The following is a 21796-nucleotide window of genomic DNA, read 5'->3' on the forward strand; positions in this document are numbered from 1 at the left end:
TCTGTACACCAACTTTGGTCTAATTTGCCATTTTAAAAAGGACATTTTGTTTTCCTTGCCTGTGAAAGACCTCATTTTTCCAGATTGTTCCATCTGCCATGTCCTTGCCTGTTTGTATCCCTCAGAAGCCTCTTTTGCATTCACATTGCATTTTGCACAGCCAGCCAGCCAGTTCTGTATCACTGGGAAACTTGCTCCCCTCAACCTAGTGGTTGATATAGAATGAAAAGTTGGAGCAGAGTACGAATCCTATGGCACCCCACTTGTCATGCCCTCCTAAATCCCATAATGGCCTGTTTATTCCTACTGTTTTCTTTCCATTACTACTCAATCCATGCTTATATGTTGCCCATATGCCTTAATTTTGTTTACTCTACTGGCTTGTCCTTGCTTGTTTTGCTAGTTGCAGTGTCAGAAAATAGGGTCAAAATATTTAACAAATCTTTCATAAATCTATGCTGACTTTGCCCAATCCTACTTTTGTGCCCTGCTTTTGTATGATCAGTTCTAGCATTTTCCCTGTTAATATCAGACACAGTTTTTTCTCTCTCCCTCCTTTCTTAAATAGTGTTTTTTTTGAAAACCACCTTCCAATCTGTGCGAGCCTTTCTAGCATCCATGAAATTTTAAGATGTCTTTCAAAACTTCGGGATGCATTCAATTGGGACCTGGGAGTTGGCTTTTAGTCCCATTAAGTTCTTCTAATATATTTTTTCCATTTCTAATTTCTTATAGTTCCTCACTTTCTAGACCTATTCTTCACACTTTTACAGGAGGTATTTTGTCATCTTCCATGAAGTCAGATGTAATATTTAATTCTGTCATTTCCTTATCTCTGCCTCATAATTTTTCTTGTCATGGTCTGTAACAGACCAAAATTAAAACTTGCTAATCATTAACAAGTCTATAGAAGCTTTTATTGACTGTTTCTGTTTCTTGATGGTTCTTGTTCTGCTTTCATTTTTTGTTTTTGACAGTCCTTTAGAAATCTGAAATTTTCACTGTTCTGCTACTCTTGTTGTTAACAAGCATTTTCCTTTTGGTTTAATGCTGTAGCTACTTGTTAGGCATGGTTGAACCATTTTTTCGTGTAGGGCTTTTGTGCCTTAAAAGGATATTTAATTTTTTAATGTTTGCTGTTGCTTGTTTATTGTCAAATGTTCTAATGTAGTTTCCAATTCAACTGTACTCAATTCGTACCAGCTTTCTAGTTGCCTACATTTAGACTATGATTTTTGGATTGAACTAAATCAATTTTGATTTTTAATATAAAATTATATTATCGCTCTTCACTAATGGCCTCTTAACTGCAGGACTATAGCTTAATTCTTCCTTATTGCATAACAGTAGGTCTAAAGTATATTCTCCCCTCTCACCCCCTCCCTCCCTCCCCAATGTTGGCTACACTGAATGCAGATCTAGGAAACCATTTTGTGTGTGTGTGTGTACTCCATGAATTTGTCCTCCATGTTACTGCTACTAATTTAATTTGTCCTGACTGTGTAGGTTAAGGTTCCCCTAAGTTATGTTATTACCCCTGCTTATCTGTGCCTCTAATTTCTTGTTGTACTATGATGTGTCAATGATACCCAGCATTGTTTTCTGCTCCTTGCTGTTTCTTAGCCCCACCCATACTAACCACTAGATTTTTCCAATTAAGATTGTTGCTCTTTTACCTTATTTCTGTGCTAGCCCTCCTTTTCCACTTTTTTTTTGAAAGCTAAGTATCCTAGAAATTTTAATGTGATTAGTTGTTAACCTGATCTTCATTGCAGTTATTAAATTGTAATTATTTATTTTTGGTTGAGTCATCATTTCATTTTGCAAAGATTGCTGCATAGACATTGGTATTGTCTGGGAATAGAATTTGTCCAGCTTGTACCATTTAGTTAACTACTTGGCCTGTGTGCTCCGTGAAGTTATTGGGCACGTGGAGCTGTGGTCAGAAAGGACCCTGGTGTGTACTGAAGATCATGTGGGAGAAGAGAATGATACTAAATGCCATTTATCAGTTTTGGCATCTAGTGTTTAAATCAGCCATGCTGAAACTGTTACTTCAGAAATGAAAGCAGTTAGCAAACAAAAGTAAAGCTACACTGTCCAACATAACCAGTGAGTTGTAATTGTTCAGATACAGTGCCCCTTTATGTCGTCATTTTGTATTATGCAATCCTTTTATCAGTTGCAGGTATAATTATCAATAATTGTTCATAATGAAGCATACTTCAGAAAATGCTCAGTTTTGCAAGATGCATTGTCAGGGCTATGCTGTTTCATCATGAAATCTAGCTTCAGGATTATATCCTAAACATATTGTGCTACTAAGTGACTCGCTTTGGCTGAACCTTGTTGGAGTAATGCCCTTGACTATAAAACTGTGGTTGAATTTGCCTCACGTAGCCATTAATGCCCCGAATGTTAATATTGGAAAACTGAAATGGGTATCTGTTAATGCTGCTGGCATTTCTGTGAAATCATGGTCATTGAATCAAATTGAGGCATATTTCATTGCACTGGAACCTTGATTATGAAGTGTTTATTTATTGACAGTTGACTTCATACTTGGCACGTCCTTCACTCAGAAGGACCTGATGTAGCTCCAACTCTGTTCATTCAAATATATCCAAGTATAACTGCGACGTTAAACCAGCATTGAGTTAGCTTAAGTTCCATTATGGTAGAATAACTGGTCGTGGCAAACCAAAACTCCATTTGTCAACCTGTTCTAAAAGGGAAACAGTCTTTATTAATCGATACTAGCACATCTTAAAATTTATTTCCTAGGCAAACATGTTTTCTTGTAAACCTTAAAATAAGGTGGACACGGTGGTATATTGTATCATACTTTGGGTGAACTTTTGTCTTTGTAATGTTTAGAAGCATGTATTGAAAGTACGATGACTCTGTCTTAAATTTCATCTTGTAGAAAAGCAAAATCCTTAGCAAATGTGGATTTTAGTCCAAAATCCTGTTAACTCTTTATCATGCATTTTCACAATTAACAAAAAAATGATAAGTTTAATGTGATCAGTTCACTGGATGCTGCGTAAGATGTTAATTTTTCTTCCCCCTTTTTGTGACCAATAGTAGATGTGTTGCAGTTTTTAGTTATCCTAAATTATGCATTTAATCACAATCATTTGCAAAAAGAAAAACCTGAAGTATCAATTTTGTTAAATTTTTACTTAGGGCCTATTTATGTGCATGTTTGTGAGGTTATGCAGTTTATGTTGCAATGTAGTTTATATTCTTGGTAGAGTAATGTTTATAAACTAATATTTTACTAAATAATGCAATTTTACTATAAAGTGCCATTTGATAGGTTACTGTATGGAGATTTCTTTGGAGGTTGCTCAGTTTATTTTTGCATATTACTTTAGCCATTGTAGTCGTGTACTTAGGCTGGAATAATCAAAGTGCAAATTTATGTATACCCATTCTTTTATAAATTCTGATTTTTGTAAGCCTTGGATTTTTCTCACCATTAGTCATTAAAAAGTTTCATTTATTTATATCATCACATAGGCCAGTTTAAGGGCACTCCATGTGTCTAAGGATATGGGAGACACCTGGAATATGGCGCAGTTGCCTCACGTAACCGCTGAACAGTTCTACTCCATTCTGGCTGCAAATGATGACATGGTATTTATGCATGTCGATGATCCTGGTGGTAGGTCTTGAGACAATACTAATTCTAAAGTAGTGCTATATTTAAATCAATTTTCATATTTATAAGTACCACTAGTCAGCATCACCGTCTTCCTTGACTACACTCTCCCTTGTCTGTAGACAGATGGTCAGCTTCCATTTGTATGCTGAAGTGCTCTGCTCTGCTTCCATCACCTTCTTATTCCTGCAGTTTCTGTACAGTTAAATATCAGGAAGATTTAACTATTGCCGTCAGCCCCAGATTCAAGCCATTGATTAAAACGCCATCCCCACCACCTTCCAGAAGTTGTCTTGAGCCCAACTAAGCCGATAGCAACACTGAAACTCTTTTTCTCCAGCCTGAGTTTCAGACTTAATCTTATACCGATAGAAGATTTCCACTTGTAAAGTGTCAGCCCATCAGCCACTGAAGCTTTTATTTATGTCATCCTCCAATTTGATTATGGAAAAGAAAAAGAAAAATACAGCACAATACAGGCCCTTTGGCCCACCGTAAGCCTTATTCCATTAGCCTTCTAGGAGACTTCCATAAAATTCAATTCAGGGGAATTTTTAACCTGGATGTAGTTTGGGGCAAATCTGCCCTTGTTCTGTCCTGCACTAAATCCATCAACCAACTTCTTGCAGGCTTTGCCCAGGCCCATTTTCCTCAAAACCTTCACCTTAAAATTCTAATTATTTTTAATTTGCTTTCCAGTTCTGCCCCTTCACAGTTCTAAAATTCATATTTGCTCCTTTGTTGTATATCTCTCTTCCCTATCCTTGTAACTACCCATTCTACTTTCTCCTTGTGTCATTTAAGGTGTCCTACTCCAAAGGCCCTTCAGTAACTCACTCTGATTAAATGTTATGCCAACCCCTCAAGGTTTTTCTGCTTCGGGTGACCTGACAGACTGATTTTAGTTTGTGTAGTGGCCTTTTGTTACTCTGCATTGAGTTTTATATGAATTCATGGTTTTGAAACTTCAAAACACTTTGAAGAACCACCAAATTAAACATTTGATAATTTGAATCATCAGTTTAAGTTGGCTTTTATTATGGGAAGCATATTGATTCCACATAATTTGTCCCATAGTAAACTGTTTGTAAATTCTAGGAAGGCTTCTATTTATGATAGAAATTGCAAATTGAAATTTTGGTCATGTATTGATCGGTAAGGAATATCAATATGGAAGAGAAATGTTACTCCTTTTGGCAATTATCAGTATCAAACATGTCCACATCAGGAATAAAATAAATGGGATGCAGGTTTAAATTTCACAAGTTACTTTTCCTCTGGAAAATTTGTGCTTGGGCACAGCTGAGTTTCGTTACAACATAAATTCACCTGCCTTTCAATTTTGAGGTTTTTGTGTACAGGGACACTCTGGGTTACAGATGACCTGATATACGGAAATCCAACTTTATGTGAATTCTTCCATACATATTTAAAGTATTTTTCAAGATTGCAATAATAATGTGTCTCGTAGTGTTCATTAATGACTGGGTATCATATATATTCCATTAGTTTAATTATGGGTTGTGTCAGGATGAATATTCAGTGAAATGAAAGAATTATAGCAGGTGTATGTAGAGCAATATATGGGTAGCTATAGAAAAATGTTTCGGACTTGCAAAGAAATCGGCTTACAAACAATTAGCGGAACCCTTAACCCAGGGACTACCTGTGCTGGGAATTAAACTGAATCTGTTTAAATTGATAATTGCTGCAATTATTAATTTTATCCCTGATCTGCATTGATTAAAACTGAAGTTGTATTCGTGCACATTACAACACCTGTTTTTTTAAACATCTGAGCTTGCCTAAGATTTCCAGCATCTACACGATATTGCTGTTGTATTACATATTATGTTCAACTAACTTATACCATTAAATGTTATTTTTCCTCCCCATCCAGATACAGGCTTTGGCACTATTTACGCTTCAGATGATCGTGGAATAGTGTATTCTAAATCTCTTGAGCGACATTTGTACACGACAACAGGAGGCGAGACAGATTTCACAAATATTACTTCACTGCGTGGAGTATATGTTAGTAGCATACTTGCAGAAGGTAAGTAAAACTTTGTTTACAGGTTGAAGTCATTGTTGGTCAAGCTAGTATTAATTGTTCATCTTTAATTATCCTCAAAGTAGTGGTAGCCACTGCCTTGAACCTCAGGAGTCTGCCGCCTGAAGGGACTCCTACAGTGCTATTGGATAAAGAGTTCTGGGATTTGGACCCCATTTTGATGAAGAATACACTTTAAAACTTTAGCAGTATAATTAAACTCTTTTGTAAAAATAAATTTATAAAATTGCATTATATTAAACTTGATATCGTTTGGAATCTTGTCCCCTTTTCTGAGAAGTCTTGCTACATTTTTAAAAAAGTAGCTCAAGAAATCTGTTGGGGTGATAATTGAGTAAAAATCATTTTAGATATAAGTTTCTGCATTCGGTAATTAGTGTCTTTAGTGAAAGTTTTAATTTTTAACTCTGCACACTGGTTTTGGTATACGTGCTTGACTGGTGCACAAGTGGGCCAGTTTTGTGTGTGTTAGCTGCACTGAGAACTTGCTTAATGGGTATCTTTTTTTTCCTTCGCCCTCCTGCATCCTTGCTTCATGTGGAAGGGTAAGATGGCCTGAACCACTTTCTGTTTACTTCCATTGGCCAATGAACTGCACCTTAAGCTAAGCATTTGGGGCTCTGATTTGGCCAGGAAATACTATTACAGGTTATACAGTGATGGAAATGTCTATCACTCACTGCAACTCAGCTTGGAATTCAGTGTCACTGCTGAAACTTTCCACTAGTTGTAATTAGTTTTGGTATCATGTCTAGACTATTAAATACTATGTTTTCATTTTCTCCTAGATGGTTCTGTTCAGTCTGTCATTACATTTGACAGAGGAGGAAAGTGGCAGCCCTTAAGAAAACCAGAGAACAGTGATTGTGATTCAACTGCCAGAAATAAGGATGAGGTGAGTATGTGCTGAACACGTGAATTGATGTGGCTCTGAAGCCTTTTTTCTGGATGTGCTACAGATGCCCTGCTAACATCGTCTCTTTGCAGCATGTTAATGAGCGATTTTGTATATAATTCCAACCTTTTTAGAAATGGTAGAACATATTTCTGATTGACATCTGCTGCTGGTATACTGGTAAGAAAATTGGTGTGAATACCATTTTAGTAAAGTTTGCCTCAGAACTGAACCATTAATACCTTAAGAATTTTGGGGCTACGGTTGTGGTTATGCTGCAATATTTGGTCTACAGAAGACCTTAATGTGCATTAATGTGCAGTGTACAGTGTTTCTATTGGGTCCACTTTGCCTTGCTGTCTTTGCTAACGTATGAGACATTGCATACCGTAGAATACTTCGAGGTTCACAGATTTTGTTTTACTTGAACATGGATTGTGGTCTTTGTTAGCTGGGTTGGCATTTTAATTATTCCTTCCTAATTTCCCTTGAGCTGAGTGGCAGTTAAGAGTCCACCGCATTGAGGATTGCAAATGTCCTTGTCTGAAGGACATTGGTGAACCAGATAGGGTTTTATGACTGAGTTTCATGCTCACCAATCCAGACAGTAGATCTTGTCAAATTTTCAGAAATGCCTGTTTTCAGTTCCTACGTTTTTGAGGTGGATGATTATTTCAAATGTTCAGAGCATTCACTTTATCTGAATAATATCATCAATTCTTTGGGTCTCATATATTTTACTATAGAATCCTAACAATTGCAGTGCACTTTTAACCATTTTAAAGCAGTGTAACAGTTACTAACAAGGTTGCCCTCTGTCCCCTGACTATCTAAGGAACATTAGCTATATTTCTAGCAAATCAATTAAATGCAAGTCTTATTTTCCTTGTAGTACAGATCATTTATTTGGGGCATGCATATTCACTGTGTTGCCAGCTTGTAGAGTCATTGAGTAATACAGCACAGGAACATGCCCTTCAGCCCAACTTCTCCGTGCCAACCAAGATAGTCTAAGCTAGCCCCATTTGCCTGCAATTGGCCCATGTCCCTCTAAACATTTTCCTATCCACAAACCTGTCTTTTATTGTACCTATCTCAACTGCTTCTTCTGGCAGTTTGTTCCACATGCATACCGCCCTCTGCATGAAGAAATTGTCCCTCAGGTCCCTTTTAAATCTTTCCCCTCTCACCTTAAACGTATGCACTCTAGTTTTTGATTCCCTTTCCCGAGGAAAAGCCTGCACTCACCCTGTCTATGCCTCATGATTTATACACCACAAAAAAAAATCACCCCTCAGACTCCTATGCTCCAAGGAATAAAGTCCTATCCTGCCCAATCTCTCCCTATAACTTGGGCCTTTGAGTTCTGGCAACATTCCCTTAAGTTTTCTTTGCACTCTTTCCAACTCCTTCTAGACAATCATACACTTAGAAATTGTACCGGATGTTCTAGTGCTCCTGCAACTCTAAGGATCAGTGTATGCAAGTAGGCATATAACTGAGTCTTTTCCTCAGCTGTAATATCAGTAGAAATGAGGGAGAATAGGTTACAGGCACTAAGTGGGAAGAGGAACTGATGGGATTGCTCAAAGGGGCCGCAGAGATTCAATGGCCTAATGATAACCTCCTCTGTCATAAGGAAATGTGTGGAAGGTACAGGAGTGGTGATTGCCCTGGTGACTGTTTGATATGAGGATTACTTAATTATGGTGGGAAGTGTCAGTAGAACAACTGCAGTGAATCAGTGATCGAATGTGTGGATTGAGCCCTAAGGAATGGGAATGAAAGGAGGAAAAGGTACAAATTTGAAAACACAAAATAACTGAACATTTTTAAAGTCTGCACCAACATTTGGAACACAGGAAACCAGAAATGAACAGCACCTGTTTTTTTTTCTGCAGGGCTGGTGTATTTTTCCCTATTTGGGCAGGGATCTTTAAGCTCTGCATCCAAAGATTTGAAAAACGATAGGGATAATCTTGGACATTGTTTTCTAACCAATTTTTAATTCTGTCATTTTTCGTAATGAAGTTCAATATTTGTGGAATGCATTTTAAAGATCAGTTGCTTCCTTTTGGAAAATGAGTGTTTTAAAAAAAAAGCTGGTGAAGCAGCTCCTGAGGGATACACTACCCTGACCAGGTTGTACCTACTTATGTGCAGGGTGTCTCGAGTTAAATATACTACCAAACTAAGCAATGCTAATTCAAGTAGTCTGTAAGGGAGCACAGATATTGGCAAATATCAATTATTTCTGGATGTTTGCTAAGTTGTATAAGTAAGCACCAGGCCAGAATCTTGGATGGGTTTCTACCCTTTTGGACAGTTCAAGGTTAACACTGGTGGGTAGCCTGCATTTGGCATTTATGCTACACACTCTGCTCTCTCATGGCAAATGTAGCACAAAAGTCCAATGAGGTAGAACATTAGCTTGGAAGTGGAAGAGATTTTTTAATTTCAGAGTTGTACAAATTCTAAGGAAATGATGATCAGATCTAGGTATACTTATTTTCCAGCAACAAAGAATCATGTTACATACTTAACCCAGGAGGCCATTCAGCCCTCAATCCATACTGGCCCCTTGGAGAACCATCCACTAGTCCCATTCCCACTCATTTTCCTGTATTCCTGCAGCGCGCTCTCACTCTCAAACTCAATGGTTAATTGCTTTGATGAGCCAAACTGTGGGACAAAGTGTTCATAATTTTAGTAATATCACTGAGTGCTTTTCACTGAAGTGTCATATTTATAAAGATCAAATCATAGAAAACTTATAAAGTGGGTCCTGGTAATGTGGTCCATTGTGTCTCTAAGAGCTTTCCAGCCCTGAAGGTCCAGTTTCTTAAAGTGCACGTCCAAGTACTTGTGTAAATGTATTGAGGGTTCTGCTTCTGCATGGAAATTTTCCTCGTCTCATCTCTCCAGTTATTATTAGTTAAAGTTCATGCCCACTTGAGTTTTGTCTCTCTGCTAAGGTATGTGGTTATTCTGATATTTTCATTTACTTTTTAAATGTTTTGATCTTAACAGGTATTATGTCTGCAGTTTGATTCTTCATTGAGTAGTTCTAATCTTTGTCTTTGATTCTCCAGTGTAGTCTGCACATCCATGCATCCTACAGCATTTCCCAGAAACTGAACGTGCCAATGCCACCGCTGTCTGAGCCCAATGCTGTTGGTCTGATCATAGCACATGGTATTAATCTTAAACTTTATTATTGTCTCAATAGTTTCTCGCTCTAGACACTACAATATTGTGAAAGCATTGTTGATTTTGTTTACTGGCAGATTTTAATTCTGGGGATTCCCTCCTTGGTACATCTGTTTTATTTGATTTTTGCTTATTTTGAATGCCTTCCTCCCAAAAATCTGAACTCTTTCTGAATTTTCTTCATGGCTTATAATCCTAGATCAAAAGGGCAGGTAAGGGTCTGCATCAGAGTGGCTATTTTCTCTTTGAATATTTTTAGAGTAGTGGTAATTAGCCTGTCACTGTAACGCTTGTCTGTAATTTTGTTGTGGAATGTACTTTAGGCATTGAATGCTTGCACTTTGCAGCTTTTGAGCTGCAGGAGAGAGCTGAGCAAAATGAATATTAGAGCTGTAAGGAAAACCCTGGTATTGTTCGAGTATCTTGTTAACATCTGTTTGAATCAATTAAATACTTGTTCAAACTGTGGCATTATCAAATAAAACAGATTTTCTTGGATGCAGGTGTAATAATATTGGAAATTTTTAATGTTGCTCTTGGTGTTTTAGAAGGGCTAATGTTTTTTGAACAGCAACTAGTCTGTAGTATCAAATTGTTGCCCTAATCTGATCTTTATAGCTATTCAATTTTAATAATGTCCTCTGTACAATAGAACTTGCTGGCTATTTCTGACATTCCTTTAAGTGAGAGTAAACCTATTAAAACAGTAGAACAGTGAAGTGATGGAGTGGCATACATACAGTTCCCAGTAGTATGAGATTTTACCAGTGAGGCGATTTGTTTGGCTTTTAGTCACCCAACAGTTGTAACTTCTGTTTTGTTATTTCCAGGCAGCGTTGGGGACGCTATCTCTGTAATGAGTCCTGATGTGTACGTGTCCGATGATGGTGGATACTCTTGGTTTAAAGCTTTAAGCGGACCCCATTATTATGCCATACTGGATTCTGGAGGCTTGATAGTTGCTGTGGAGCACAATGTATATAGTGGTGTCAATATAGTAAAGTAAGTATTGTCGCTTGATAACTCTTGTGTGCATTGTTGTAAAACTATTCGATCGTCAATCTCTTAAAGATAAGTTGGCTAGTGCCAGGGGCTAGAAGCAATTAAAAAAAATATATATTCAGCCATATAGTGGCTGCACCTTCATAATTATAATGGGTGTCAATAGTCTGAATATGGTTGGTTTGCTTCATAAATTTTAAACTCTAATTTTTTTCCTCTGTGGTGAGTCATTTGGCATGTGGGGGTTAGATTATGTATGCAAGGTAGTCACATTATCACGGCTCTATTAGGAGCATAGAAAATGGCAGGATTTGGCCCTCTAAGACTACTCTGCCATTTAGTATGATCATGGCTGATCCTCTGTCAATAGATTTTCTAAATAAAAATAGGATCCTTGGCTTTTGAAAAATAGATAACAGGCATTTTGCTGAATCTATAAAACACAACATGGATTCAAGTGCTCTCAGAAGAGATTAACTAAAATAGGAAGTGATTGTGGGATTTCACTGATGGACAGACTGGAGAAGCTGGATGTTTTGAAGTCTAGAGAAGGTTGTGAGGAAATTTGTTCATGAAGTGTTTAGATTAAGGGAGTTCGGTTCTAGTGGCACAAGGGCAAGGAACCAGAGGACACAGATGTAAGGTTAGTGCAAGAACCAGGGGTAACGTGAGATCTTTGACATCACCAGGTGGTGTCTGTGCAGAAATGTAGACGCAGTTTCAGGTTGCAAATAGGCACAGATGTACTTGCTGGTGACACATTGTATATCTGTACCTCTGATCCCAAACCCCCTGCAGTTATTTCCAAGAAAGTACATCAAGTTTAGGAGTGGTTGATAACAAAACTTCTTCAAACAGATAATCACGCGGACATCCCTTCCTTCACGCAGGGTATCAACCCAAAATGTTGACCATCCCTCTGCTTCAGATGCTGCCTGACCCACTTGAGTTCCTCTCGAGGTTTGGTTTATTGCTCTGGATTACAGCATCTGCAGTCCCCTGTATCTGCACCTCTACGATCATGCTCTGAGATGCTTTCTCTCCCTCCCCTACATGATTCCTTCTGGCCATCGTCCCTCACCCCTCCTTAGTCCATCTATCACCTATCACCCCTATATTGCCCTTCCCCCTCTGCTCTTTATACTGGCTATCTCCCCTTTCCACTAGGTTCTAGGTTATGATGTAGGGTTTTAGTCCACAAGGTTGATAACCCCTTTACCTACCCTAACCACCACCCCCCCGCCACAGATGTTGCTCAATCTGCTGAGTTCCTCCAGCAGCTTGTGTTTTGTTTCTGCTCTCATTGGTATGCTTCTGGGGAAACCTACGTTAAAGTCAGTCTGAAGTTGATATTGTAGGCTTGTTGGCACACACTTCGAGGTGCAAAATCCTCCCAGGCATTTTACGAGCAAATCATTTATGTATCATATCTGTCCAGTGCTGTGGATGAGTAGGTACCAAGCACCTCGGTAGCCTGGCCAAGGCTTCCTTTGTAGTCTTAGTGATTTCAGGTGTGAATAACTGGGCAATAATGAATAGAAACTACAGTTCATCAAACTATTTTGTTTGTTAATGGAAGTGTTATTAATGCTGCAAATTTAGGACAAGTTGACCCCAATACCTAGCCTATGTAGCATAACCCATTGGTCCCTAGATTTACTGATTTATTAAATGGGCTTTTGGGGGGGGGGGGGGGGGTGGAATCTCCTCTCAACGCCAGTTTCCTAATTTTCCCTCCTGATTTTTGCAATAGAGAACAATTTTCCTGAGCTTGCTTTTATAAGTCTCTTTGAATTTTCAAAATTAAAGTTAGTTGACAATTGCGGGCTGTCCCCCAGAACACCCTACGCAAAAGATGCAATTCACCGTGTGTTTCGATGTACATGTGACTAATAAAGAAATCTTGTATTTGTGCTTCACTGACTAGTCTGGAATTTGGCATACCCTAAATGAGGTGGACTTGTTTTAATCATTTTTGTTTGGAGTGTAGAAAACTACCTCTTCTGAAGTTGGATGTCTCAGTAAGTTTCTTTGATTCCTAGGTTTTCAATTGATGAAGGCCAGTGCTGGTATTCGTATCAATTCACCAAGGAACCCATTATATTTACTGGCCTTGCATCGGAACCAGGAGCTAAATCAATGAACGTCAGTATCTGGGGATATGTGAATCTCATAATTACACAAAGCTGGGTTTCTGTCACCATCGACTTCGAAGAGCTCCTTACAAGAGATTGTAAGTTTAGATTCAATCAGATGGAGAATCAGTACAGTTTAATTAAAACATCCTGACTGTTATTGAATTTGAGCAGTTTCATTTCTGTTAAATGACAATTAAATTTTGTGCTTCAAGTACTTGAAAGATTGTAGGCCTGACAATTACTACTTTTGGTGGTTTAACCCTGATGATTTGTCATTTGTTGTGGTCTTGATGCCCTCCACTGAGTGCATTTGGCTGTGGAGAAAAGTTATTTGAACCACTGTCAGGCTTTGAAAAGATTTTGGGATTTGAGCAGTATTTGTCACCATGAATAGAACATTAAAAGATGGATTGTAGAATCTAAAATCTACCCTATATATAGGATGATCTAAAATCTACTCTGTAAAAGATGTATATAGGATGTCAGTAGTCCTATTTCCACTGATCTAACCTCCCTAACTCCAGCATATGCACAGTGATTTTTTTCAACCTACACAACTGTTCTGATTTCACTGCAGTGCTTGAAGCTGTCCCCTCAGTGCTGTTTTTAATAAATTTACATAGCCCAATTCTTGCCCCACCAACACCATGTGAAAGTTGACCTATGCTCTGTAATAAATCAGATAACAGCAGAACCAAAGAACTTACAATTAATGCTTTATTAGTTTAACACTAGTGGGAGTGAGGGATACAGAGAAAGAGTAAACAGTGTAACCTGAGCTCTGTATTAGACCCACTCAAAGATCCCCTGGTTAGTCTGTACCTTTATACCTCCTTCGTGAGACACCTTTGTGGGACGTTGCACTCACTGAGGCAATTGTTTACAGCAAGTTTTAGCAAAACAAGATGTCTTTAAAAAAAAATTCTTTCTCACCCACACCTGGCCTCACTTCAGCCATAACTATAGTCACCCCATGGCTGAGGTAGCTCTTTACCATGGGAAGAATAGCTGACTATCAGGAAATTAGCTGCGTACAATTAACCTGTACATTGCCAGTCGTTAACCCTTGCATTCCCAGTTATCTTTTGCAACCATCCAGCCTTGGCAAACCCTCCCGTTTGCTGCTGCTGAACCCTCCTCACTCAGGGTTGCAATCATGTACAAAGTAGTTCATCGTTGCTTTCTTCCCTCTTGCATTCCCCAGCAGTAATTTGCTTAAACTGGAATAAAATGCTGGAACTCTTGACGGTCAGGCAGCCTCTGTGGAGAGGAAGTTGATGACCTTCAGGACTAAATTGCCTCACTGTTGATGGCCAGTACAGATGGTGTCAGCATAGATGGGAGAATGATTAGCACGTACAGTTAGAATAGATGGGTCTGGAGGATGTAGCCAGTGGATCAGTTCTTGGCCTCAGTTACTTGTAGTTCATATTAGTGACCCGGAGGAGGGGGACAGAGAGCAAGGTATCCAGGTTTGCTGATGACATGAGGGCGTGCTGCAATGAGGATATCTGGACTCTAAAGGATGTAGATGGGTTGAGCGAGTGTGAAAACCTATCAAGTGGAGCTTCATGTGGGAAAGAGAGTCCACTTTGGTAAGAGGAATCTAAAGGGAGTTTTATCCAAATGGAGAAAGGTTGCGGCTATCCCATCAAGAGCAGATAAAGAAATAGGGTCGATATTGTTTGGAGTTTAGGGAAATATGGGTAATTTTATTGAAACGTAAAACTTTGGGCATGACATGGTGGATGTCAGTGTTTCCACAAGTGTGAGAATCTCTAATGAGGGGTCATTGATAAAAGGTTAGATGGCCATTTAAAAATTAGGTGTGTAGGAGCTGCTCACAGAAGGTGGTGAGTCTCTGAAATTCTCTACCCTGGAGGGTTGAAGAGGCTAAAACATTAGAGGGTATTTACAAGGAAGTAGATGAACTTCTGAAAGGTTAGGGAATGGAGGTCTGTAGGGATCTGGTTTAGAAGAGGAGTCCAGGCTTGGGGCAGCAGGGAGTTGTGACACAGCTTGGCACACCACAGAAACCAGCCTCCCCTCCATGGACACTGTCTACACTTCTCACAGCCTTGGTAAAGCAGCCAACATAACCAAAGACCCACCCACCCCAGACATTCTCTATTCTCCCCCCTCCAATTGGGCAGAATATACAAAAGCCTGAAAGCAAGTACCAACAGGCTCAAGGACAGCTTCTATCCTGCTATTATAAGACTACTGAACGGTCCCCTAATCCAATAAGATGGACTCTTGACCTCAATCTACCTTGCATCTTATTGTCTACCTGCACTTTCTCTGTAACTATAACATTTTATTCTGCATTCTGTTATTGTTTTCCCTTGTGTGGAAAAACGTTGCCCCCTCAGGTTCGTGTTAAATCTTTCTCCTCTCATCTTAAACATTAGTCCTCTAGTTCTTGATTCCCCAATCTTGGGGGCAAAGACTGTATGCATTCACCCTATCTATGCATCTCATGATTTTGTAGACCTCTAAGATCACCCCTCAGTCTCCTACACTCCAAGGAAAAAAAGTCGTAGCCTATCCAATCTAACTCAATCCCTTGAGTCCATTCCCTCGAGTCGTGAGGTTGACTAGTGGCATCTCAGACATTGCAACACTGAGGTACACAGTTGGGTTGTTCTTCAGCTGCACAGTGGAACTTGAATTCATGACCACCTGGTCTGGGTAAGAGTGTTGTAACCAAACTGGCCCCTGCTAGTTCTGTGAGCTTTTAATGTTTAATTGTTGGGGGGAAAAAATATTGGAAATATTACAGGATGTTCTATGCTCTGAAGCTACTTTCTAGCACATTTCAGGCTTGTTTTTAATGACTTCTGTAGATGATGCACCAAATGTGAATGTAGGAGAACGTATGGTAATTAAAGTGACAGATGACATGAAACCTGCTGTTCATAGTGAAGAGGCTAGTCTTTGGCTACTAAATTGAGTTGGTAAGATGGGTAGAGCAATGGCTGTTGTTCTCCTGAAAACTGAGGTGATATACTTTGGGAAGACTAAAGGCTAGGATGTACACAATGAATGGTAGCACCCTAGGAACTACTGAGGGACAGAGGGGGCTTGGTGTCCTAAAGACAGCAGTACAGGTAGATAAGGTGGTGAAGAAGGCGGATGGAATACTACTTGTGTTCATCAGCAGGGATTATAGATTACAAGAGAAGGGAGGCTATTGACCATAGCCGGAGTACTGTTACAGTTCTGGTAGCTACACTATATAGGAAGGATGTGATTGCATTGGAGAGGGTTTAAAGGAGATTCATCAGCATGTTGCCTAGGATCGCGTGTTTCAGCTTTGAGGAGAGACTGGGTTTGTGTTCCTTGGCGCAAAGGAGGCTGAGGGATGATTTGATGGAGGTATATACACTGTTGAGGGGCACAAGTATGGTCAATATTATAAAACATTTTCCCCTTAGCACAAGTGTCGAATAGCGAAAGGTCATAGCTTTAAGGTAAAGGTTAAAAGATTTGGAGAGGATTTAAAGAATATTTTTGCTCAGAGAGTGGTTGGAATCTGGAATGCACTGTCTGGGTAGTTGAAGGCAGGTACTGTCACAGTAAGTAGTATTTAGATGAGCAGTTGAAATGAAGTCCCATGGAAGGCTGTGGGATGAGTGCTGGGATTAGTATAGATGAGTGCTTTATGGCTGGCATTGACATGTTGGGCCGAAGGGCCAGTTTCCCCTCTGACTGTGTTCTAATTTCCCCAGGTTCTGATGATGACTACATCCAGTGGCTTGCCCATTCGAGTAACGTTAATGATCCTAATGATGGCTGTATGTTGGGTTACAAAGAGAAATTCCGACGTTTGAGGAAATCTTCCCTCTGCCGAAATGGACATGACTACATTGTCAATAAACAGCCCAACGTCTGTCTCTGTACTCTGGATGATTATTTGTGGTATGCTACTGCTTTTTATCCAATGGTTGAAGTAAAATCTGTTTTTCCATTCTAAGTTCTTGGAATATGTAGCACATAGAAAATCAACTGATTATAACAAACGTCTAGAAATCTGTAAAATATCTTGTAGTGGGAAAATATGGATGGGATTGGTTCTAAATTGTAGTTCTAGTCAGCTTCAGAAACCTCAGTCATCTGGCAGCAGTTTTAGATGAATTTTACTTTGAGGAATTGTCTGGGAATAGCTTTGTCACTCAAGCTTGTTATCTTTCACCTTCCAGTGACTTTGGATACTATCGAAAGGAAAATAGTTCAGAATGCATAGAACAATCTGATCTACAGGGCCATGACTTGGAGTTCTGCTTGCAAGGGAAAAAAGAAAAATTGAAGACAAATGGGTAATGAATGTACCTTACCTTAATGCACAAACATTGCCTCCTGATGTGTGCTAGCATTCCAGGCAGCTGATTCCATGTAAATCAGGCTTGAGTTAATGAAGCAAAAACAGTGGTTGACTGGTTTGATTTGGGAGAGAGTAGTTGGACTTGCAGGAATTTCTGTGAGGCTTGGCCTTCTGTGCATGTTTCTTTCTAGGCTGATAGCATTGTTGCTACTATGCTGTTGTAAGGGCATCAGACAGTCTGACCTAGTGATGTGTATGCCATAGCCCGTCAAAATTAAGCACTAAAAATCTCTGGCTAATGCAGTGGTTTACCCTGCCGTTTAAATAGTTAGTCCATGGCCTCCACAAAAGCACTATCGGCAAACCAAGTCCCAGATTTACTGACAGGTGCAGCATTCCAATTTATCATTGGAAGGACGACCAGTGAGACAACCTGTTGGGTAACTACTGGTGTGGAGCTCTGGGCCAATGATCGTCAAAGATTCAGAGTTTTGAGCCCAGGACCCTAGCTGGCTTCCAGCATTTAACTGCGTGGAGAAAATGAGAAGCCCCTTGTTCCCTGGAGGAAAATATGGGAAAGTTGTTCAGAACTGACAGGGAATGGTATTATAAGGCTGTGCTGCCATCATTAGAGACCACCAAGCAGTGGACATATTCTGGTTCCCAAATGTGATCTACGAACTAAACTTCCTGCAGGTCCTCCCCAGGTTATGACAGGGTTTAGTTTCTGAGAACGGTTCATAACCCAAACAGTTTGCAATTCGGAAATGTGGCCGCGAACAGAGTTCCCACGTGGCAGAAGATTCCTGCAGAGGTGGGTTGTCCCATAGGGATAGGTAGTCTGAAGAAGCATTTTAAATCTTGTTTTGCCATTCTTAATAAAGCTGATATTAACAAATTTAGACCAAACCCATCTCTGACTAATTCCTTTTAAAAGGTTTTAAATGCCATTGACAGTTTTAAAAAGGACACTGGTGACCCGGATGCTGTGTCTCTAGATGGGATTCACAAAATAGGCATCAACATGTTACTGGAATGTGTTCTTCTTGGGTTTGATATGGCAGCATTTCAGCTAGTGTCAAGGACAGTCACTTGCAGCCCTGCAGCAGCTGCCAAATCCATCCCGCCAGTTTCCCTAGCGCACGTATGTACAGGCTGTACATAAGTCGGGCATTCGTAAGCTGGGGGAGGACTGGTACAGAACTTGCTAAAATTTTGACAATTTTTTTAACATTGGGTAGTAAGCAGGAGACGAAGCATAAAGGATGTGAGAAACAAAGGACTGTTGATGCTGGGATGTAGATGAAAAACACGATGATGCTGGAGGGACTCAGCAGGCCAGGCAGCATCCGTGGAGAAAAGCAGGCGGTCAACGTTTCGGGTCAGGACCCTTCTTCAGGACTGAAGATAGGAAAAGGGGAAGCCCAATATATGGGAGGGAAAAGCAGAAGAAGTGATAGGTGGACAAAAGAGGGGAGGTGGGGTGGGCACAGGGTGGTGATAGGTAGATGCAGGTGAGAGGCAGGTGTGGGGGAGGAGGGGAGAGCAGATCCACCGGGGGATGGGTCAAAGGTAAGAGGAAAAAATAAAGGATGTGATTCCTATTAAACACTTGACGTTATCAGTATTCTCCTGATTTAAATGTGATTTGCATTTTTACATAAAGGCCATTTTGAAAAGATGTTATTTTATAAAGTTAGTTATTGTCAATTATATTTGAGATCTTAAAGTCAACCATGAGTTCTTTTGAACAGTTTGACACACATTGTGCAGTTAATTTTTCTGGGCAGTCAACTTGACCATGACCTAAACTCACTGAAGACCAGTTCTTGTATTTAATTCTTTGTCTTTTTTCATATCTTTCCAGTCTATTTTGAAGTTGGGTATGTTGACAGATTTGTAAATATCTTATTTAGATACCGGAAAATTCCTGGAGACCAGTGTTATGGAGGTGTCCAAGTGGATCGCACTGTGAAAGATATCAGTAAAAAATGTGTCAGTAACTTGATCGAACCGCAGGAACTAGTAAGTGCACCTGGATTGCGCATGAGGGCATGTTGACTACTTGGAGGGAAGTGAAAAATGGCAATTTTTCTTGGATAATTTCTTGGGTAAAATATGCAGAGTTAGTATTTTTCCATTTACTACATTAATATTATGCCTAAAGATAGTGCAGAGGAAATTTTGCATAGTCAGGACTGGAAAATTGTAGTTCTGAGGCAGCTCAGAGTGAGCTGGGATTGTGTAGAAAGGAGACTGGGTGATTTATGGAGTTGTATATAGGTGAGACCTAGACCAGAGTGGTTTCCCTTACTATTGAAATTTTCCCCAACTCTTATCTAATCTTTCCATCGGGTAACCATAAACAAATTGCTGGAGAAACTTGGCAGGTCAGGCAGCATCTGTGGAGGGAAATGGACAGTTGACATTTCAGGTCGAGACCCTTCATCTGTACCAGTTCCTCCAGCGGTTTGTTTTTTTTGCTCTGGATTCCAGCATCTGCAGCCTCCATCGGGTAAAGTAGTTGAGGTTTGGGACTAGTTGCCTGAAAGTGTAGTGAGGGTAGAAACCTCCCATTTAAATAAGTACATAGATGAGCTCTTAGTCATAACCTGCAGGGCTGCAGAAAGCGAGTTCAAGAATGGAGATCTGATTTGGCTGCAGTGAAATTCTTTTCATTAAAGAAATAGTAGTTAATATTTTCTTTTTGTATGTGCCCATGATGATCTAGCAAAGGGAGCAGTTAGGATGGCTCAAAGCCATCAAATGACATCTGGTGGCATGTGGCCATGTCCCTTGGTCATTGTAGATGGTGCCTCAGATTCAAATCTAATTTGAGTCACATTAAATCTGGTAATGAGAGAGACTAGTATTTTTATTTACAAACCATGAATGAAGCAAAAGCCTAATTTGCAGGTTTTTGAATAAATTGACCTCCATTTTCCAGTTGCTATTTTGAATTTTAAAATTATGTTGGTAAGAAGATGGAAATCGTTCTGTAGATTAGTTTTGGACATAGTTAAAATTCTGTTTTTAAAATATTTTAATTGCAGCTATCAAAATATTTCCAACCAAATAGTCGGAGCAAGTGGTGAAATTGTTTAATGTACTCTGAAATCAGAAGCAAATCTGAATAGTTACTACTTCAGAAATTTCAATTAGATTCTTTTCCTGAGCAAGGGATTAAACTCCTTTGTGAAATTCAGATATTTACTGAACTGTAGAGTTATTTTTAAACTGGTCATGATGTATAACTTTTTTAATGATCAGAGTGTGGATTCCCATATGCATAAGCATCCTTGCACAGTGGTAAATTTTCCATATACTGTATGTAACAATGTATGTAACACATCTATCAAGTGTATTTTGAAAGTACACCTGGTAACCTTATGGAATTGATTTTTAGTCTCCAATCAGATTATTCCTCAAACTTTTTTTCAAATTGACAATTACAACTAATTCTAACAAGACCATATTGAAATGCAGTATAATGAAATTGGCAAAACTGCATTTGGTTTAAATGTTGTTGCTCAGGATTTTTTAAAGTTTCTTTAATTTGTTTTTTTTTTAAACATGGCTAAAATGTGAAGGGAGTCTTGATGTAGAGCAGGGTTGTGGGTGCCTGTTGATAAAATTTTGTGCACTCTAACCTAGTAAGGTGCAAGTTCTCAAATACTTTGTGTTGCAGCAAATACTACAACATAGAACTAAAATATCAGTAATCTTTGGGATTTTTCCTTTTATCACCTTTTGCGTTTGAGTGGTGTGCCATTTGGCCAAGGAGAGTTAAGAGGTTCATTAACATTGAGCTACTAAGGCGTTTTTTGCCTAATATCCACACACCCTTTCTTAGAGGCTATTGTCTAGAACAATTGAAGCCCCAGCTGCCTCCATGACTGATATCAACTAGCTCGTAAACCATAGTATAAAGAGCAAAATTTAAGAATAGGTTCACAGATTGGGATTAAGGTCAGCTGGAAGAAATTTTCCTTGAATTTGATCTAAAAAGCTAATATGGTACACAGTCTATTTTTGTTTCCCTGGTAACATTGGCTTATCTTTTGAGCACCTTCAAAATGGCTTGGGAAGAAAACTAAGATCTCTGTGCTCTGATGCTATAAGTACCTGTTGCTGGAACTTGGTCAAAATACTATTTGGATTAAATAACGTTTCCTTTTGATTTCAGTTTGATTCACACAGTAGCAGCTCTGTGCCAATCATTGCTACTGTAATAACATTCTTACTCATTCTGATGATCTTTGGAGTGATCTTTATCAAGAAATATGTATGTGGTGGACGGTAAGTACATTTGATTTGACTTTTTATAGTTGGAGAACCTTAATTTTCCACTAGGTCATTGTCCAGTTGGTAACTGATTTTTGAAACGGAAAGGGAACAGATACAAGGGTTTTTCTCGGTGGGGGTTCAGTGCAGGGAAGTGTATTTGTCTTGAATTTAATTGTGTACTTTTCTTGCCAGCTATGAG

The 21796-nt window shown here is 39.3% G+C and overlaps 1 protein-coding gene across 1 annotated transcript in view; it reads left to right on the plus strand.

Moving 5' to 3' along the window:
- sort1a (sortilin 1a) overlaps window positions 1-21796 on the plus strand; it is a 69850-nt gene that overhangs the window by 42240 nt on the left and 5814 nt on the right. The window contains exons 10-19 of the mRNA XM_052034664.1: window positions 3526-3670; window positions 5568-5723; window positions 6530-6636; window positions 9729-9831; window positions 10677-10848; window positions 12891-13081; window positions 16718-16907; window positions 17189-17305; window positions 19227-19335; window positions 21497-21609. Coding sequence (XP_051890624.1) covers window positions 3526-3670; window positions 5568-5723; window positions 6530-6636; window positions 9729-9831; window positions 10677-10848; window positions 12891-13081; window positions 16718-16907; window positions 17189-17305; window positions 19227-19335; window positions 21497-21609 — 1403 coding nt within the window. The remainder of the gene's footprint in view (window positions 1-3525; window positions 3671-5567; window positions 5724-6529; window positions 6637-9728; window positions 9832-10676; window positions 10849-12890; window positions 13082-16717; window positions 16908-17188; window positions 17306-19226; window positions 19336-21496; window positions 21610-21796) is intronic.

Source organism: Pristis pectinata, chromosome 20 (assembly GCF_009764475.1).
Source record: "Pristis pectinata isolate sPriPec2 chromosome 20, sPriPec2.1.pri, whole genome shotgun sequence".
NCBI classification, from domain to species: domain Eukaryota; kingdom Metazoa; phylum Chordata; class Chondrichthyes; order Rhinopristiformes; family Pristidae; genus Pristis; species Pristis pectinata.